This window comes from Ochotona curzoniae, unplaced genomic scaffold (genome assembly GCF_017591425.1).
Source record: "Ochotona curzoniae isolate NIBS_2020 unplaced genomic scaffold, NIBS_Ocur_1.0 contig_2855, whole genome shotgun sequence".
Lineage (NCBI taxonomy): Eukaryota > Metazoa > Chordata > Mammalia > Lagomorpha > Ochotonidae > Ochotona > Ochotona curzoniae.
The window spans coordinates 1,352,587-1,374,114 of NW_024465615.1; the positions used below are offsets into that span (position 1 = coordinate 1,352,587).

At 44.3% G+C, this 21,528-nt stretch overlaps 1 protein-coding gene across 2 annotated transcripts in view; it reads left to right on the forward strand.

Annotated features, from left to right (window-relative positions):
• Positions 1 to 21,528, forward strand: part of LOC121154749 (nuclear autoantigenic sperm protein) — a 30,755-nt gene that overhangs the window by 1,997 nt on the left and 7,230 nt on the right. The window contains exons 2-6 of one of the 2 annotated variants that reach the window (XM_040977750.1): positions 11,160 to 11,210; positions 14,588 to 14,698; positions 15,536 to 15,616; positions 18,228 to 18,337; positions 19,008 to 20,003. In XM_040977750.1, coding sequence (XP_040833684.1) covers positions 11,160 to 11,210; positions 14,588 to 14,698; positions 15,536 to 15,616; positions 18,228 to 18,337; positions 19,008 to 20,003 — 1,349 coding nt within the window. The remainder of the gene's footprint in view (positions 1 to 11,159; positions 11,211 to 14,587; positions 14,699 to 15,535; positions 15,617 to 18,227; positions 18,338 to 19,007; positions 20,004 to 21,528) is intronic. The other variant, XM_040977751.1, reaches the window with a different exon arrangement.

Below are 21,528 nucleotides of genomic sequence, written 5' to 3' on the forward strand. Positions count from 1 at the left end.
CTGTAGCTCTTTTACATAAAAATACTTACTTTTAAGTTTATTTATATTTGAAAGGCAGGTTTACAGAGGAGACAGTGTCTTCCACCTAATGTTTAATTCCTTAAGTGGCTGTAACTGCTGGACTGGGCTGATGTGGAGCCAGGAGCTTCTGGGTCTGCCATGTGGGTGCACGGGCTTTCCCAGGCCATAAGCAGGGAGCTGTATCAGAAGTGGAGAGAGCATCTGGCACACATTTGGAATTTCAGCCACCACAAGGCAGTGGGTTAATGTGTTGAGCTACTGAACCCCCACTCCCCAAACATGGAAATAAAGATTTTGGAGCTGGTATGTGGTGTTACTGGTCAAGCTGTTTCCTGGGACACCTGCATCCTGCAGATGATGGCGCAGGGACTTGGCTTACTGCCACCTACATGAGAGGCTTGGATGGAGTTCCCATATTTTGGCTTCAGGCTGGCCCAGCCTGGTTTGTGTGGCAGGGAGAAAGGAGGGTGTTAGGTGAACTAGTAGCTGGAAGATCTTCTGTTCTATCTTCCACACACACCTGCCTTTCAGATGTGTACAACGGCCAGGTCTGGGCCTGGCCAAAGCTGGAGCCTGGTACTCCCATTTCGGTCTCTAATGTGGGTAGCAGTGACCCAAGTCTTACAGTTATCACCTGCTGCATTCTAGTATGCATTTGCAAGTAGCAAGCTGGGTCTAAAGCTGGAATGTTAATCTGGAACCCTTGATAGTGTGGTGAACCTTAATGTGGCATATCAACACCTGTCCTAAGATGTGCTGTAAAATTTGGAAGTCACATGACACAGAAGAATCTTCTGTCTGCTGGCTTATTCCTCAAATACCTGCAGTGGCCAAGACAGGATCAGGCTAAATCCTGGAGCCTGAAACTCAATCCAGGTCTTCCAGATGAGCAGCTATCATGGACCAGGGCAAAAGCAGCAGCCAGGATCTTCATCTGGGTCTCCAAGCATTTGGGCTGTCTTGGACTGCTCTGCAGGGGTACTTGCAGGAAGCTGTATCAGAAGTGGAGCAGCAGCACTCCAACACCCATATGGGATGCCTTGGTGTGCAGGCAGCTGCTTAACCTGTTATATCACAACACAGGGCCCCAAGTTGTACCTTTTTTTTTTTTCTAATCTGTTTTTATTGGAAAGGCAAATCAGGTTTATGGAGAAACAGAAAGCTCTTCCATCCGCTGATTCACTTCGCAAATAGCCTCAGCAAATGGAACTGAATCAATCTGAAGCCAGGAGATTCTTCTGGGTCTCCTGAGCAGGTGCAGGAGCCCAAGGCTTTAGGCCATCCTCTGCTGCTGTTCCAGGCCACAGGCAGGGAGCTGGATGGGAAATGAAGCCACTGGGACATGAACTGGTTCCTGTACCAGATCCAGGCACTTGCAAGGGAAAGGATAAGACAATTACTGTTCCCAACCCTATGTTACACCTCTTTTTTGGGAGGATTCCCCCCCCTTAACTTCGACCCCCGACAGGTTTTCCCTACGTTGTTACAATAGTATAATTCTTTATAAGGAGTCATAATTCCTTCAGTCATTTAAGCTTGCCCTGAAGTTGCTGATACAGGCAGTGTCAGTCTGGCATCCCATTGTCTACACATTTCCAACAGTTTCATCGGGAGTTCATCTTTTGTTTGGAAGCAGGAGTGCATGTTGCATTGTACCCCCACATCTGGATTTGGTAGACCCAACTACTCCATCACTATACATTTCCATAAATGAGAAGCCATTAAACAAGGTCAACAACTGGTATGAATTAGAACAGTAGCCACAACAACAGCAACAAATTACATGAAAAAATTACCATGAAAAAAAAAATATGCCACAGAGTAACCAACCCATGGGTGTATGTCACACCTCTTTTTTTTTTTAAACTATTTTTTTCTTTATTTTTGACAATTTTTACATAGTTAATTAGGGCACAGAGGTTCAAGGGCTACAGGAAAGTGGGTAAGAGTATTACTTCTACATTTTTTTTCTTTGTATCTGGAGAAAAAGGGCATTTTAGGGGAGAAGCTCTACCCAGTCTCCCACCCATCCCAGGTCCCCATTGTGGAATATACTCCGAGGGTCTTGCTCAAGTGGTTTTGATAGTTCAACAGTTCTGAGTTCTTGCCAGTCCTGCCACTCCAAGCATGATGAGGTCTCTGAAAAATCCACTGATTGACATAGTCCATCTTAGAGTCTCCGTTTGCCCAGTTCTTCACTGCCAACATATGGCTGGGGTAGTTGATTGATTTGTTCTGTCCTCTGTCTTTTCATGGTTAGGGTTCTGAGAACAGCAGTTTGATTGGGGGGATCCCCGAAGAAACTTTGAAGTGATCCCAGACCAGATTCTTGTGTGCACTTGGCAAGCACAGGCCCAGTACAGTCCATCGCCCCAGTCAGCTGGTGGTTGCAATTGCTGGATTGGTTCTATTTCCAGCCCTGTCTTCCACTGGAACCAATGGGTGTTGCAGTCCAGGCCAATCCTGCCCATTTCATACTCGGTCCTCACATAAACCATGGGAAGCTACAACCTAGTCGGAGTGACCCACAATAACCCCACCATGCCCGTCCCCTACCCTGGTTGCCATTATGTGCAGCAGACTAATCCAGTCTGTCCCATGTCCCATTCAGCTCTCATACATGTCAATGGGCATTGAAGCCTAGTTCAACCCAACCAGTTTCACCATCCAGCCCTCACATATGCTGTTGGGTGCCTTTCTGTCTAGCTACCCCTGTTCCAGTCCTGGTTTTTGTGCTCTCCAGTGGGAGTGGTAACCCAAGAGGGTGGAGCCCACTATTTCCCTCCTAGGCCATTCCCACTCCCGGATTATGCACTCTCCAGATGATTCTTGGATTTAACTTGACAGATTTAACCTCTGGTGCCAAACCCTGCCAGCTGATGCTGCAGCTAAGCCCAACCAACCCTCACCCACTCTAATTTTTGCTTGCACCAGGAGGAACAATCAGCCCAACTTGTCTTTTCCCTGATCTAGTTCACATGAGGCCAATAGGTGTTGTACCCCTGCCTGGCCTGGTCTGTGCCCATCTCAACCCACACTCTCCTGTGGGAATAGCTGTCCAGCAGGGAAGCCTTCCACATTCTCTGCCTCCCTGGTTCTCATGTGTGCTGTTGGGTGCTGCGACCACATCTGGTATGGGTCACCTCACCTCATTTTGTAATGTGCACTAGTTTTTGTTGTGACCGAACTTGGCCTTACTCATACTCTGTTCTGGTGCTCAGATTTGCCAGTGGGTGACATGAACTAGTTCGGCCTGGTCTGCCCCCCAGCTGTGCCAAATGTATGCCAGTGGGAAACAATCCATGGCCTGTTCTAGGCTTTTTCCTATCATGCTTCTTGCACTTACCTGCAGGGACTGTGTCCTGTCAGAGACATTGCCCAGGCTCCTCCATCAGAACCTCTCCCAATGCTAGATTTCATGCATACTAGAGGGTCCATGAGCCAGCCCTACTCAGTTCACCTCCTGTCCTAGCAGGAACAGTTGTTTTTTCTGACTGACTTCGACCCAAGCTGGTTCTTGCTGTTGGATGTTTCAGCCTAGCCAAGGCTCATCCATATACCTACACAAAGCTCACACATGGCTCAGTAGGGGCTGAGTATGTCACATCTCTTAAGGTACTGTTTTGAGGTAGAGGGAGGGTAAAGGCAGAAAACAAATGAGAGGTGGACATTTGGCTGGAGTCTCCAGTTAGGACTTCTACCACATCTCACATGTGAGTGCCTAATTGAGTCCTGGCTATTCTAGTCTAGCTTCCCAATAATACTTTCCTGGGGGACTGTGGATGTTGGAAAAACTTTAACAGTGAACCCGTGGATAGAATAAGCTCTGCTGTACTTAATACACATTTCCAGGAGTATTTTTCATTTTTTGCTTTAAAAACAGGATCACTACAGGTTCCACACAAAAAAAAGCTGTTAGAATAGTGAACAAATTTAACATGTAACAATCATTTGCATTTCAGGTACTATCCATTCTATGTTTATTCTCATTTAAATCTCTGGTGAAACTTTGAGTTTGCAAAAGAAATAATAAGTCAGGTGCTGATTGAAAATAGGTTGGAACTCTGTTCTTTGGTTTTAATTGATTTTTATTGTAAAAGATTTATAGAGAAGGGGAGACAGAAAAGATCTTCCATCTGCTGGTTTACTCGCCAACTGGCTGCAATGGCCAAAGCTGAGCCCAGCTGGAGCCACGAACTAGAAGCTTCTTCCAGGTCTCCAACACAGGTGCACGGTCCCAAGGCTTTGGGCCGTCCTAGACTGCTTTTCTAGGCCACAAGCAGGGGGCTGGATGGGAAGTGGAGCAGCCAAGACACTTCCCCTAAGGGAATCCCTTCCCATATGGGATCCCAGTGCTTGCAAGGTGAGGATTTGGCCATTGAGCCATCACACTGGTCCCCCTCTCTTCTGACTTTTTACATCACAGACTGGTTTTTAATTAAAAAAAAAAAAGTTTCAGACAGAGTTTTATTTGCAAAGTGACCTGGTGAAAGTGGAAAGAAAAGAGAAGGGGAAAGCACCTCCCAGGAGAGCTGGAGGGTGGAGTGCCTCTTGAAGAAGAGGGGGAAGAGACATCTACAGACTAGTTTTATCAGTTTTTGAACTTTGTAAATGATATATAGCATGTGACTATACACCATGCTTTCTATCATGGCTGAGTGTTCAACTTCTATTTGTTTATAAGGGCACTGTATGTAGGTAGGGGCTACTATTCTGTGATGAACAATAGTCAGGAAAAGTGAGTTCTGTTTTGTCACTGTGGGCCTCAATTGCTCATTTGTAAAATGGTGGCAGTTAGGAGGCGCTACAAAATTCTTTTCATTGCGAACATTTTCTGATGTTTTGTTCCCCCTCTAACTTTTAAGTGTTTTTTCACCTACATTCAGTTTTTGTGTTAGCTTTTAGATACTGGTTGAGGGCATTGAAGTAATTTCTGTTCTCAAGTGGAATTCCCATTGCTGGTATTACAACAAATATGAAAGAATGTGAGAAGTCCTACAATAAGTGATTAAGTCATTTTACACTAATATGAGTAACTGGTTGATTATTCACATGGGGAAATCAGGAATGACTACTGAAATTGAATGAGAAGGAGGGGCTAGCTGTTACATGGAAACTGGAAATAGGGATAACAGTGAAGACTGGTTAGCAGTGGCAAGTAGTTGGGAGTTGTGATAGACTTTAGTTCTTTGCTCAGTGAAGTATGAGGCAAAACTACTAGGAAATGAAGAATATAGAATAGAGAATAAAGTTTAAATAGAATATAGGTGGCAGATAGTCAAATTGGTGAATCAGAGGACAGTTATGCTAGGAGACGTTAATGTTGCAAGTTTTGAGTCCTTATAGATTTGTCACCAAAAACGTAATTCAGCTGCTTGTTGCAGACAGGCTATGTTAAAGAAAGAGTTGGGGCCCAGCAAGATGACCTAGTGGCTAAAGTCCTCACCTTGAATGTGCCGGGATCCCATATGGGCGCCGGTTCTAATCCCAGCAGACCCACTTCCCATCCAGCTTGCTGCTGGTGACCTGGGAAAATAGTAAAGCTTGGCTCAAAGCCTTGGGTTCCTGCACCCACATGGGAGACCTGGAGGAAGTTCCTGGCTCCTGACTTCAGATTGGCACCGGCCGTTGTGGTCACTTGGGGAGTCAGACGGAAGATCTTCCTCTCTGTCTCTCCTATTCTCTGTATCTGACTTTCCAATAAAAATAAATAAATCTTAAAAAAAAATTTAAGCCTCTTGTGGAACAAAAAATTTTACACAAGAAAAATCAAGGAGAACACGTTTTGAAATTTGTGTTTATGTTAATAGATCTTAAGTATGAAATGATTGGAGATTGTAAGATTTTTTAAAATAGAAGATCAACTAGCCTTTTTCTTTTATTGAAAAGTCCAATTTATAGAGAGAAGGAGATACAGAGAGGAAGATCTTCTATCTGCCGTTTCATTTCCCAAGTAGCTGAGCCAATCCAAAGCCAGGAGCTTCTTCCTGGTCTCCCATGAGGGTGCAGGGTCCCAAGGCTTTGTGTGTCCATGACTGCTTCACCAGGCCACATGCAGGGGAACTGGAAGGGGAAGAGGAGCAGTTGGGACATGAACTGCTACCCATATGGGATCCCAGCAGTGCACGCAAGTCAGGATGCTGGGCCCTAGATTGTCATTTTTTGATATGTAGTTTTCTACCAGCTGCTACCTGTTTCGTCCTTCTAGTGCTACCTTTCCCTATGATGACTATTTCCTTTGCATTCACATGCATTTTTATTTTAAATTTTATTTGAAAGCTAAAGATACAGAGAGAGAGGGAGGGACAGAAAGCTTTTGATCTGTTGCTTCAGGGACTCAGGCACTTGTGTAATCCTGCACTGCTTTTCCAGACCATCAGCAGAGAGCTGGATCAGAACTGGGCAGTTGGAATTTGATCCAGTGATCATATGGGATACTGGCACCACAGGTAGAAGATTAGCATACTATGTTGCCAGCCCTTTATGATAGATGAATGTTAAAAACATTAATCATTGTATCTGACTGCTGGCTTTATTTCTTCAAATAAAAGTCTTATTTTTTAAGGATTAGAACCAGCGCCCATGTGGGATCCCTGTGCGTTCGAGGTGAGGACTTTAGCTGCTAAGCCATCTTGCTGGGCCCACATTTAACAAGTTTTATCTCTGTATATTTAAAACATTAATGTAATTGAAAAGCAGAGTTAATAGGAAGGGAGGTATGGAGGAGATCTTTTGTCCACTGATTTCATTTTCCAGTGGACACAGTGTAAGATCTTAGAACTCCATTTGGTCTCCCATGTGGGTAGCAACAACCCACACACTGACCATCTTTGACCATCTTTGACTGCCTTCCCAGGAACATTAGCTGGGAAGTGGATTAGCAGAACACCTGAGACTTCAATTATGGCGCTTGCTGAGGCACACTGTCCTCACATGTAGTTACTCCTGCACCACAATGCTGTCCCCTAATCTATGGTTTAAGGAATAGAAAGATGAATGGGATCCCCGTTTTTATTCATTGGAGAGTTGTCCTATATTCTGCTTTCCGTCTTTTTTTTTTTTTTTTTAAGATTTGTTTACTTTTTATAGAAAGGCAGAGAGAAAGATCTTCTGTCTGAGATTTACTCCCCAAGTACCTGCAATGGCTGGAGCTGAGCCAAGCAGGAGCCAGGAGCTTCCTCCTGGTCTTCCATGCTGGTGCAGGGTGCCAAGGCTTTGGGCCTTCTTCCACTGCTGCCTTCCTGAGTCACAAGCTGGGAGCTGGATGGGAAGTGCAGCAGTCCAGACATGAACTGGCTCCCATATGGGATCCTGCCATATGCAAGGCAAGGATTGAGCTAGTAGCTATCATGCCACGTCCTGCTTTCATCTTCTGATGAGGCACTTGATGTCCTCTGCTGGGCTAGATCAGCTGGCTGTCATGTTCCCTGTGTGTTTCTGGATTTGCTGTCCACTGCATAGATACCTGCAACTGAGGAGACCCAGTCCTGACATGCACTCCAAGATCTGAGTCCAGTGGTCTAATAGGGACCTCCTCTACCCCCTAGGAAACCTCACCTGGGGTGACTTCAGACTTGAGTGTTGTGTGGGTCAGCCAGTGCAGGTTTAGGTTGAGTCTGTCACTGGCACCTGCCAGTGCATATCCCGGTGGATTCATCTTGGTCAGTTTTACCTCCTATTATGGTGACAGGTGCTGTGGCCTAACCTGGCCCAACCCATATCCCATTTGGTGCTTGTGCACATCTATCGGTGTTGCAGCTTAGCTCACCCTGACCTACCCCTAGACCCAGCCCTCATGTGTGCTGACAGGTGGCACTGCCTTGTCTGGCCTGGCCCGGCCCAGGTCCTGGTTCTCACCAGTGATAGGTACATCCTAGCACCGAAGTGCCCATAGTTCCCCTCCCAGGGGGTACTGTTGTTCAGCCTGACATGACACATACTCGTCCTGATATTTACCAGCCAGTGCTGTAGCCTAGCTCTGATGGCCTACTCACATTCTGGCTCTTCTACATGTTAGTGTAGGCAGCAATCTAACCCAGCCTTGCCCACCCTTAGACCAGCCTACCCCAGTCCCAGCTCTCAGACTCACCAGTGGAAGCATTAACCCAGGAAGTGAGTCCCTCAAGTTCCCCTGCTGGGCCTGCTCCAGTTCTGTGTGTCAGCCTGATATGGCCCACCCTCAGTCTATTCACCAGCAGGTGCTGCAGCCTGGCCTAGCTCAGCCCAGACTGAGGCCACATGTTAGTGGGTGCTGTAACCCAGGCTGGTCTATCCTGTTCACAGTCCTGTCTCTTGCATTCACTAATGGGAGCTGTGCCTGCCAGGGGAGTTCCCATACCAGCCCCGCTTTGATCGGTTAATCCATGTGCCAATGGATGCTGTTTTCCCGACTGACATGCTGGACCCCAGTCTGGCACTCACCAGTGGATACTGTGTGTGACCCTACCCCAAGTAGCCCATACCCAGATCTGGCTCTGGAACTCCAGTGGGTGCTGTACCTTACTAACCTAGTCTGGCTCAGACCTCGCTCACACACAAGCCAATGTTGCTGCAGCCTTGCCCAGTCTGGTGCACCAATAGCCTTGACTCTTGTATGCAGAGGGAACTGCAGCTCAGCAGGGAGACCTCAAGTTCCCTTACCAGATCTACTCCCAGCTCTGGGTCTTGGTCATGCTGGCAGTTGCTTTGACCCAGTTACATGGCCTACCCTCAGTCTCGGCTCTGGCTGAGGATGTTGCAGCCTTTTCCAGCCAGGTGTGACCCATGCCCGAGCCTGGTCTGCTCTGAGCCCTGGCTTTTGTGCTCCCCTAAGGGAAATACAGACTAATAGGGGCGTTGCCCAAGTTCCCCTACCAGGCCTGCTCCTACCCCCAGATCTCATGCATGCCAGCAGGGGCAGTAGCACTGCTTGGCACAGTCTAACCCTCAGTTCTGGCCCTTGCATGCACTGGCAGGTGCTGCATACTTGTCTTGTTTGGGCTGACATCATCCACAGCTGTACATAAACTGGCAGGCATTATAGTCCCACCTCAGAATATGCCCCCAAATCTGGTTCTCATGTTGTGATGGGTGCTGTGGCTTAGCCTGACATGACTCACCCCCTGCTGCAAGGGCAAGTACTATGGCCTAGCCCAGCCAGGCATGTCCCTGAGCTGCAGTTTTTGTGAGGCTCAGTGGGCAGGAAGCATTGCTACTTAGCCCACCAAGGACTCCCATGTGGACATGCTCTCTGGTTTCTACCCCCTATAAGCCTACCTGTGAGTGCAATGGCGCTGTCTGGAAGACCCCAGAATTCATTCCTTCTCTGTCAAACATGCCATAAGGTATTCTCCTTTACATCCCAGATCCCTTTTCCAGGCGGTCTCTGGGGGCTGGGGTATGTCCTATCCTGGAGTTCCCCACCTTCCTTACTTGTCTTAAAGACAGTTATTGGCTGCTTTCTCCTAGCAGTGTAACACTTGCCTAGTTACAAGAGAGTATTATAACCTTTATTAAAAATTTTAGAAATTTTTATTGGAAGGTCAGATTTACAGACAAAAAGACAAATCTTCCATCTGCTGGTTCACTCTCCCAAGAAGCTACAACTGCTGAAGCTGAGCCAGTCCGAAGCCAGGAGCCAGGAACATCTTTCAGGTCTCCCACATGGATGCAGGCTCTAAAGGATTTGGGCTGAGCTCTGCTGTTTTCCCAGGCCACAAGCAAGGAGGTGGATGGGAAGTGGAGCTGTGGGGACATGAACCAGTGTCCATATGGGATACCAGCACCTGAGGGTAGAGGATTAGCCTGTTAAGCCATGGTGCTGGCCCTAGAGGGTGTTTTTTTTTTTTTTTAAAGACTTATTTTATTGCAAATTCAGCTATACAGAGAGGAGGAGAGACAGAGAGGAAGATCATCTTCTGAGTCTCTGGTAGGTACAGGGTCCCAAGGCTTTGGGCCTTCCTCAACTGCTTTCCCAGGCTACAGAAAAGGGAGCTGGATGGGAAGCAGGGCCGCCGGGATTAGAACCGGCGACCATTTGGGATCAAGGCGCGTTCAAGGCGAGCTAGGCCACATTGTCGGGCCCTTAAAATTTATTTTCATTTGAAAGGCAGTTAGATTCCAGGAGACTCTTCTAGGACTCCTGTGTGGATGCATCACTGCAAAGACTTGAATCATCCTCTGCTGCTTTCCCAGAGAATAAGTAGGAAGTTGGATGGGAATTAGAACAGCTGGGAGAGTAACTGGTACCCATATGGAATGCCAGTGCTAGCTGGCTGAAGATTGGGCAATTGAGCAATGGGCCGACCACTATTGGCGGATTCCTGAGTCCTATATGCTGGAAATAAAAAGTTGACAATGATTTGGGTTACTTGTAAAGCTTACCCTGTGTTTTGTTTTGTTTTGTTTTGTTTTTTAAATATTGCATTTTGTCCTAGTTGTTCATTGCCTGAAAACTGATATTTTGTGTACATTGGTCATTTCTTAGTTGTTTGATCTGGGAAGGGAAATGCATTCCTGTTACTTCCTTTATGGCTAGCTAGGAAAAGAGATTTTTGTTTTGCACCCCATCCTCTGTGTTTATGTATAGCGTGAATGCTGTGCTTTGCACATAGATTATCTGGCGTTTATATTACTATTAACAGTTTGTTCAAACAGTTTGTGAACTCCTGTTATTGTCTGTAAACACAAAAAATTGGAATAAGCACTTAAACATAAAGCAGTTTGACATTACTCTGACATTTCTCTTGCATTTTATTAAAGTTACCTGTTATGGATTGGAAATTGTTCTTCACTAGAAATTGTTTTAAGAAGCAGTACACTAGACCAGTTGGCTAAGAATAACCCCTTGACAGAATTATTTACAGATAATTCGTTGTGGAAGAAAGGATTTATAGCTAAGGAGTTACGACTGCTCCAGCATTCTAGGCAGAATGTGCAGAGTTTGGAGATATGCTTATTTCTGTGGCCCTTTAACTGAAGGAACTGCTTATTTTCAGTCCCTGATACTTCGATGAATAAGGATTCAGTTTGATAGTTTAAGTAAATCAGTAATACTTACACTGAATACTTAGTAACAGTTCTTTATATTTTTCTGAATTTAATTTCCAGGCTTAAAATGTTCTAAAGTTTTCCTTTCTCCCCTCAATTTTTCATTACAGAATAGAAGAAGAAGCTCCTGCTCCTTCTACCTCTGCAGATAAAGTGGAGAGGTGAGAACATTGACATGGTACCATTAGACTCAAATATGGGATATAAGCTAAAGACAGTATAACTGAAAGGCAGTTTACTTCATTTTTATTTTTATTGGAAAGTCCGATTTCCCAAGAGAAGGAGAAACAGAAAGATCTTTTATCCAGTATGGCCGCAGTGGCCAGAGCTGAACTGATCCGAAGCCAGAATCCTGGAGTTTTTCCAGGTTTCCCCTATGGGTGCAGGGTCCCAAGGCTTTGGGCCATCCTCTACTGCTTTCCCAGGCCACAGCAGGGATCCTGATGGGAAGTGGATATGAATGGGGACCCATATTGGATCCCAGTGCATGCAAGGGGAGCACTTTAGCCACTAGGCTACTGTGCTAGACCTTACTTTATTTCATTACTTTTTTACTAGGTAGTGATTGAATGTGGCATCTACTTCATTTTGGTTTTATTATTATTAAGATGTAGTTTATTTTTTGGCCCGATGCAGTAGCCTAGTGCCTAAAGTCCTTGCCTTGCACATGCTGGGATCCCATATGAGGATGGTTCCAACCCTATTGGCCCCACTTTCCATCCAGCTCCCTGCTTGTGACCTGGGAAAGATCCTGCACCCGTGTAGGAGACCTGGAACAGGCTCCAGGCTCTGGGCTCCTGGATTGGTGCAGCTCCAGCTCAGTGAGGCTGCTTGGGGAATGCATTAACAGATGAAAGATCTTTCTGTTTCATTTTTATGTATCTTGACGTTCCAATAAAAATACTTTTTTACTGTTTATTTTTATTGTAACGTCAGATACAGAGTGAAGGAGAGAAAGATCTTCATCTGCTCAATCACTCCCCCAAGTAGCTATAATCTCTGGAGCTGAGCTGATCTGGAGCCTGGAGTTTCTTCTGGGTCTCCCACGTGGGTATAGCGTCCAAAGGCTTTGGCCCACCGTCTACTACTTTCCTCGGAAACAAGCAGAGAGCTGGATGGGAAGTGAAACAGTGCCTATATAGTGTTGCAGTGCTTATAAGGTAAGGTTTTAGGCACTGAACCCATAACATTGGTTCCTTTATAAATTAATCTGAAAGAAAAAAAAGGCAACATAGTAATGAAAAAATTTCAACAAACTAGGAATAAATGATAAGGGCCTAGTGGGGTAGCATAATGGCTAAAGTCCTCCTCTTGCACGTGCCAGGATTGCTTATGGGCATCGGTTCATATCCTGGCTGCTCCACTTGCCATCCAGCTCCCTGCTTGTGGCCTGGGAATGCAGTCGAGGACAGACCAAAGTTTTGGGACCCTACATCTGCATGGCAGACACGGAAAAAGCTCCTGGCTTCAGAACATTTCAGCTTAAGCCTTTTGGGGAGTGAGCCAGTGGATGGAGATCTTTATTCTCTTATAAATTTGACTTTCTAATAAAAATAAGTACATCTTTAAAAAAAAGTTGTTTACAAAAAATCCACAGCTAGAATCACACTTAATGGAGAAATATTGGATAGGTTTGACTAAGATTCCGTAAGGCAAATATTTTGTTCTTGCTGATCGTATTTTACTTTGCTCCCAGGTGGGAATACAGGTACTTCAACCATATTCTGCTGTGTTTCCGAGGCACATTAGCAGGGAACTAGATGGAAAATGAGCAGCCAGGATTAAAATCAGTACTCCAAAACTGAACCCCAAGGTTGCAAACAGCAGCTTAATCCACTGCCATATCACTGATGCTGCAAAAGTTTCTTGGAACCCAAAAGAGCATTATCCATAAAATACCACCCCCGCAAATCTTAGGTACATGTATAAAATTGGATGTGATCAGAATTAAAAGTTTCTTCTCTGAAGAGACAGTTGTAAGATACCCTAACAAAGGACTTACAGAAAGAGCTGATGGAACACGAGAAATACTGTCCAGTTAGAAATGGACAGAATATTTATTCAGAATTACATTGGTGGCCTCCAAACATTCATGCTCTGGTATGGTATAATTCTTCCCTGTTTGCTCTAGATTTGGATCTGTGCCAAAGCTGAGCCTATCCAAAGCCAGTAGCTAGGAGCTTCCTTCAGGTCTCCCATGCAGGTGCAGGGTCCTCTACTGCTTTCCCAGGTCACAAGCAGGGAGCTGCATGGAAAGTGGAACAGTAGAGACAGGGTGAGACAGCCGGCGCCCATGTGGGATCCTAGTGTGTGCAAAGTGAGGATTTTTTTTTTTTAAGATCGATTTATTTTTATTGCAAAGTCAGATATATAGAGGAGAGACAGAGAGAAAGATCTTCCAACCCATGATTCACTACTCAAGTGGCTGCAATGACCATAGCTGAGCAAATCCAAAGCCAGGAGCCAGGAGCTATTCCCACGCAGGTGCAGGGTCCCAAGGCTTTGGGCCATCCTCGACTGCTTTCCCAGGCCACAAAGCAGGGAGCTGGATGGGAAGTGGAGCTGCCAGGATTAGAACCGGCACCCATGTGGGATCCTGGTGCATTCAAGGCGAGGACTTTAACTGTTAGGCCATCTTGTCGGGCCTTCAAAGTGAGGATTTTACCACTGAACCATTGCACCATACCTTTATTTTCCTATATCTTTCTCATTCTTGAGCTCTTTATCTCTGCCATATTTGTTTCTTATTTGTTTTTAACTAGTACAATTTAATGCTTGGATTAGTGACACAATGCCAGTTTAATAATTAGATACTTGGTTGATAGATTTGAAAGGTGGAAAAAACAGCGTCCATGGAGTAGGCCGACTTGAAGCATAGAACTTCATTGAAGTCTCTTGGGGGATGCCATGAGCTGTTACTTAATGTTATCACCCTGTCAGGATCTGCATGAATAGATAAATATTTAATGAAATATTCTAGGGCCTGGTGTATAATTGCCTTGCGGCTAAAGTCCTGGCCTTGAATGCACTGGGATCCCACAAAGGCACCATTTCTAATCCCAGCCGCTCCACTTCCCATCCAGTTCCCTGCTTGTGGTCTGGGAAAGCAGTCGAGGATGGCCCAAACCTTGGGACCCTGCACCCAAGTGGGAGACTTGGAGGAAGTTCCTGGCTCCTGGCTTTGGATCAGCATATCACTGGCCGTTGCGGTCACTTGAGTAGTGAATCATCGGTCGGAAAGATCTTCTCCTTTGTATATCTGACTTTGCAATAACAATAAATAAATCTCAAAGAGAAAAAAAAACCCAAAATATTCCAAATAAACTTCTGAGAATGTTATTTTTGGGATTTCTTTTGGTTTTGCCATGGTAAATAAGTGTGGGTTAGGTAGACCTTTCCAGAGTTGTTCAAAAGCTTACAAAAAAAATGAGTCACAGTTTTTTTTTTTTTTTTAAAGCCCAGTATGTTTTGAATATATTCAACTGATGTTCGTTTAAACAGTATTTGATACTAAACAATGGTGAACTTTTTCTTGCAGTCTGGATGTGGATAATGAAGCTAAGAAGCTGTTAGGTTTAGGACAGAAGCATCTGGTGATGGGAGATGTTCCAGCAGCTGTCAATGCATTCCAGGAAGCGGCTAGTCTTTTGTAAGTATTGTGTATTCTTGTATGCTAGTCTTTTGTAAGTATTGTGTATTCTTCTATTGTTTCTAATACACAGAGTCATGACAGTTTAAACATCTGGTCTCCAGTGTTTTTCCTTATAACACAACTTTTCAAACTTTTAAAATTTAGTCACTTTTTTTTTTTTTTTTTTAAGATTTTGCAGGAATTGATAGTGTCGATGATAGAGCTGTTAAGACTTGAACTTGGCACCCTTATGGGATGCCTGTACTGCAGGCTACAGCTCTATCTACAATGCTTTCTCCACCTTACTCATCCTCTAGACTCAAAGGCTTTGTAACAGTTCTGGCCCATAGTGATATCTTGTAGCAGGAGCAATACCTGTGTAAATCAACTAAAGAAAATAATGTTATTTGGAATATACTTCGTAGACAAAGAACATACAGCATTAGCTTTATTGACTTAAGAATTATTTAGTTAATGAGAGAAAGAAAAGTGAAAAAAGAATTTTCCATCTTTTAGTGATTTATTCCCCAAATGGCCACATGGCTAAATTGAACCAAGCTGAAACCAGGAGTTGGGCACTCCATCTGGTTCTCACACCTGGGTGGCAGGGCTCCGAGTATTTGGCTATCGTCCATTGGTCTCACTGGGAGCAGGATTAGCATCAACTTTACTTGCTGTGCCACAGCACTGGGCCCCCTGCCCAGTGCTGTTTCTTAAAGTGTATTGCATAAGAAGATGGGTATATTGGTTCTCAAAAGGTTTAATTTTATTGAAGAAATGTTAGTCTAAAGAACCGAAGATGAAAGTTTTAAACCAGTTGGTAATTCAGACTTCAAATGTTTATTTTCTTTGTAGAGGAAAGAAGTATGGCGAGACTGCTAACGAGTGTGGAGAAGCCTTCTTTTTCTATGGGAAATCACTTTTGGAATTAGCAAGGTATGTCTTCTCAAGCCTTATTTGTAAATAGAATGAATGTTTTCTTTTCATGGTCAATTTTAAAAGCTAAGGGTTCCTTGATTGGTAAGAGTCTTAGCTTTTAAGATTTTTACATCAGTTGATTCAGATTGGTTTTACTGAGAAATAAGATTTTTTCTGAGGAAGTATAAAATTTTGATGGAAGTTGTGGATGCAGTTTAATGCAGAAACTATAATTATGTTTTAAGTTTTCTTTTGGATTGTTTTATTTGAAAGGCAGAATTACAGAGAGAAGAGAGAAAAGTATTCTATCTGCTATTTGACTCTACACATGGCCACAGTGGCTGGAGATGGTCTAACCCAAAGCCCTCCCATGTGGGTTCAGGGGCCCAGGACTTGAGCCATTCTACACTGCTTTCCCAGGTCACAAGCAGAGAGCTGGATGGGAAGTGGAGTAACCTGGAAGCAAACTGGATGCCAGCACTTCAAATGGAGGAATAACTTGCTATGCCTCAGTGCCGGCTCCTTAAGTTTTCATTTTGTGTGTGATTATTTGAAACAAGATTTTTCAGTGGTGAATGGCCAGTCATTATGTATGACAGAGAAGTTTTTTTCTTTTTTGGTTTTTTTTTTTTTTTTTTTTTATTGGAAAGTCAGATATACAGAGAGGAGAGACAGAGAGGAAGATCTTCCGTCCGATGATTCACTCCCCAAGTGAGCGCAACGGCCGATGCTATGCCGATCCGAAGCCAGGAGCCTCTTCCAGGTCTCCCAAGCGGGTACAAGGTCCCAAAGCTTTGGGCCGTCCTCAACTGCTTTCCCAGGCCACAGGCAGGGAGCTGGAAGGGAAGCGGGGCTGCCAGGATAGAGCTGGCGCCCATATGGGATCCCGGGCGTGCAAGGCAAGGACCTCAGCCACTGCGCCACAGCGCCAGACCCGACAGAGAAGTTTAAAAGAAAAAGATTTAAAGGCAGCATGATGGACAGAGACAGCACGCTTCTACCTGTTGACTTTCCAAATGTAGCAGTAATTCAATATGAGTCTCCCACGTAGATGGGGGAACCAGAGTACTTGGGGTATCATCTGTTTTTCCAGGTGCATTAGCAGGAAGCTGAGTCAGAAGTGTGGGTCAGTCAGGACTGATTCTAACTTCTGCATAAGCAGTATGGGCATTCCAAGTGGCTGCATCACTGAGCCACAGCACCTGCTCCAGAATGAGCACTGTTTCAAAACAGTCCTGAATGAGGGCTGAACGGGGACAGTTTGAAAGAAGCAGCAAGTGAGAATGTCTGATAAGTGAGACTCTCTTTTAAGTAGTAATGGGAAGGTCTTAAATATATATATATAGATATATATATATTTTTTTTTTTTTACCACAGCTTCTTTTTTTAAATATTTATTTTTTAGTTATTTGAGAGGCAGAGGTATAGGTCTTCTTAAATGGACACAATGGCCAGGATTGGGCCAGGCCAAAGTCAGGAGCTGGGAACTTTTTCCAGGTTTGATTCGTGGGTGCATTCATTAATTCAAACACTGGGGTCATTTTCCACTGGTTTCCCAGGTACATTAGTAGGATGCTAGATTGGAAATGAGCAGCTGGGACTGAAACTGGTACCTATATGGGATGTTAGTGTCACAGGCTGAGGCTTATGTTAAGTAACAACCCAAGCCCCAACAGAACTCATTAATCAAAATAAAGTATGGGGCCCGGCACGGTGGCACAAGTGGTTAAAAGGTCCTCGCCTTGCACGCCCAGGATCCCATATGGGTGCCGGTTCTATCCCGGCAGCCCCACTTCCCTTCCAGCTCCCTGCTTTAGGCCTGGGAAAGCAGTCGAGGACGGCCCAAAGCTTTGGGACCCTGCACCCGCATGGGAGACCTGGAAGAGTCTCCTGGCTTCGGATCGGCATGGTATTGACCGTTGCGCTCACTTGGGGAGTGAATCATCGGACGGAAGATCTTCCTCTCTGTCTCTCCTCTCTGTATATCCACCTTTCCAATAAAAAAATAATAAAAATAAATATTTTAAAAAAAGTATGGAGTGTATGCATATAAGCAAACAGTCTGTGTTCTATTTAAACTCATGGTCAGTAGGTTCTAATTGTTTTTTGTCAAGATTTTACATGAAAATGTTGACAGAATGTTGCTGTGTAACAGCTGAGTTACAGACAGAGAGATGGAGATCTTTCACATTACTTCTCTCCCCATATGAGTGCAATGGTGATATGGACTGGGTAGAAGCCAGGAACTTCATAACTTTTCTGTTGGCTTTTTTAATATTTATTTTTATTGGAAAGGCAGATGTACAGAGGGGAAGATTCTCCATCTGATGATTCGCTCCCTATGTTTCCGCAATAGCTGGTGCTACACCAATACGAAGCCAGGAGCCAGGAACTTCTTTCCGGGTCTCCCTTGTGGGTGCAGGGTCCCAATGCTCTTGGCCATCCTTGACCGCCTTCCCAGGCCACAAGCAGGGAGCTGGATGGGAAGTGGGGCCACCGGGATTAGAACCGGCGCCCATATGGAATCCCAATGTGCTCAAGGCGAGGATTCCAACTGCCACATTATCGCGCTGGCCCTTCTATTGGCTTTTATAATATTATATCTTTGATTCTTTTTTTTCATTTCTAGAATGGAGAATGGTGTGTTGGGAAATGCTTTGGAAGGTGTGCATGTAGAAGAGGAAGAAGGAGAAAAAACAGAAGAGGAATCCCTAGTAGAAAATAACGAGAACATGGATGGTATGTAAAACTGCATGTGACATTGAAGAGATGTGATGTGTATCATGTATACAAGTGATGGAAATGGGCTCTCTCTGCCTTGGCTGATCTCTCTAAGATGGTTGAAGTGATGCCTGCATCTTGTAAGAAGAGACTGCAGTGGTTGAAAGTGACAGCAGTCTTTTTGTAAAAAGGTAACTTCTTAGATCCTGGGTATTCTTAGATCTGATATTTTAAGTGTTTTTTATAACTAAATTTTTTTCTAGTGCAAATTTTTAAAATAGCTTGCAGCTCAGTTACTTTAATGGCAATACTTTTGGAGCCTTTTTTACATTTTTGCACTTAAAAATACTAATTTCTAGACTGAGTTTGCTATAGAGCAGCAGGTGTCAGTCAGGGGTCTGTATTTAAATATGAGTTGGAGCTTGGCACCTCTTACCTAACTGGTAGTCCGGATGCTCAGAATGGAATCATTCAGTGTAAGGAGTGTGGGTTTCTTTTTCATTAGGGATTCTGCTAGCTAAGACTCCTCCAGTGCTTTTCTCAAGGGGGCAGGTAGTTTTTAGGCCATCTGCTAAAACTTAAGCCAAGCCATTTTGAGGGTTTAAGAGAATGTGTTTTTAGTTTCCATTTATTCCTTTATCATTATATTCGAAGACATGTTTATGCTTCATGTTCTTTAACCATGTAGAGGAAGCAAGGGAAGAGTTGAGAGAACAGGTTTATGACGCCATGGGAGAGAAGGAAGAATCCAAAAAAACAGAAGGCAAGTCCCTGTCAAAGCCTGAAACTGCTAAAGAACAGGAGAGTGAAATGGAGAAGGGTGGAAGAGAAGATATGGATATAAGTGAGCCTACAGAGGAGCGACAAGAAAAAGTTGAATTGATCCCTGATCAGTTAACTGAAACCTCCGAAGAGGCGAAAGGAACAGCAACATCAGAAGGTCTAAGTGAAGCTAAGGTTACTTCTGGGAAACCAGAACAGGAAACATCAGATGCTGAGAAAGAAACTGACATCCCAGAAGAGTGTAGAGAAAAAGTTCAGGAAAAACAGGGAGAAGCGATTGAGAGCATAGAGGAGAAACAAAAAGAAGTTTCTGAAGAGCAGCCTGTTGGGACTTTAGAAAAGCAGAACACTGCAATAGAGGTAGTGGCAGAGCCTGTAGACCCTGCAGTCAAGCCAGCGGATGTGGGTGGGGATGAACCAGAGGAGCAGGGAGCTACCTCTGCAAATGAGTTAGGGAATGCTGGTCGCAAGGAGCAGCTGTTAGGGCAGGAAGTACCTCCTGCAGAAGAGTCACCAGTGGTGACATCAGAGGCTGTGGAGGTCCCAGATACAGATGTGGGATCAGAAGTCTCTGAGAAGCCTGTGCAGGAGGCCACAGTCGTCTCCCAGGATGCAGCAGTGAATGGACTGTCAGCAACAGCAGATCAGACTGGTGCTGACCCACAGCCTCCTGCAGAAAGATTGACAGAAACAAAAGATGGCTCACAACTAGAGGAGGTCAGGGCTGAACTGGCTGCCAGCCAGGTGACTAAACTACCCCTAGAAGAATCTGAGGCAGCTGGTGATGGGGTTGAGGCAAAGGTAGCCCAAGGGCTTACTGAGCAATCACCTGAAGACAAAGTTAAGATAGCTGCTAATGAAGAAACACGAGAGAGAGAAGAACAGATGAAAGAGGGAGAAGGTAACCGGGATGTGCAAGAGCTGCAGTGGGTGGAGGACGTTCTGGAGTTGATCACTAATCATGGGTAGGGTCCGCCTTCCATTCAGGATTTTCCGTCTGCCTGCAGATTAGGAAAGGGCTAAGTGGAAAATGGGGTTGTGAAAAGTTCAACCAAAAGCAGCAAGTCTTTACCTGGCTTATAAACTAACACTTTGACTAACTGCACAGCAGGTCTTCTGATTTCTGAGACTTGGCTAGCTATCAGTAACTTGCGCCATACTGGCCAATATAAAGGCAGATGAAAAAGTAAATGAGGGGAGGGGAGAGGAAGGAAGGGAAACGGCACGATAGGCTGGCAGAGAATGCTGAATGGATGTTCACTTGCATGCCCCTGGATTTTTAGTTTACTATTCACCGTTTTTCTTCTCTGCTTTAGGAAGCAGGAGCAGAGCAGTAGAATCCACTGAATTGGTACTCTTAAGCAGGCATGCCATTTAAAAGAAGGCAGTTGACCTTGAATGTACCCCTATACTTTAATATTAAAGAATAGAGATTGGTCCTGTTAGTGATATCAGCACGCCCCCATGAAAATAACGAAACATAGCTATCAGCCCTTTTGCTGCTTCCCTCTCCTTTTGCTTTGGCTGGTAAACTGAACTTTTATTACTTAGAATTCTATAAAACATGGAAGCTTTGTATATTAAAATTCACATTATGATTCAGCTTCATTAAAAATTATGTAAGCTTCTAATTAGTAATCCATGATTGGCATGTCTGACTTGAGTTGTGCTGTCATTTGAGGATTCTACTGTAGATAAGGTTAATCTAACATTAATAAACTTTAATGAGTTATAAGGCTTTATGTAACTCTAGGCATATACCAGATATTTCTTGTGTAATTACCATACTACTTCAGGAGTTTACATGTTAGATTTTCTTTACTATTTTCTCTTCTTGTAGATTTTTCTGTGAACTCCCTTTCACCCATGTGCAGGTCCTCACACTCCAGCCAACACAAGCATGGTAACCAGAAGTAAAGTGGCTAAGCGACAGCACCACTGGGCTTATTGGGTATTAGGAAAAAACATAGGCCTAAATACCCTAGTTTAAAAAAAAAAACAAAAAACCTCTTGAGGCTTTGATTTGGATGATGGTAAGGACAGTAGGGCTTTGCTGGCTCTATGCGTTGGACCTTGCTGGGCTATAATAGATGTGATCTTCCTAGCTTGTGCACAGACTGTTCATTCTGGTCCTAAGTACCATTATTAGATATTTTGGTACATTATTACTTCGGAATCCAAAATATTATTGGTGGTAATTAGTATGAATTAGTAATTAGTGTGAAAGTGCATATTTTGAGGAAACATACATGTATTTCAAATTTTGCATTAAAAATTACTCCATTTTTCCATGTACTTCTCAAAAGTTTCCTTGTATTATTCCAGCAGTAGTGAGGAAGAGTTTTGACACATTATCGTATATGTAATTTGGTTAGGGTCAAAGCGGTAAGCCAGTACTGAATCTGAACTTTGTACTGCCTTGAATA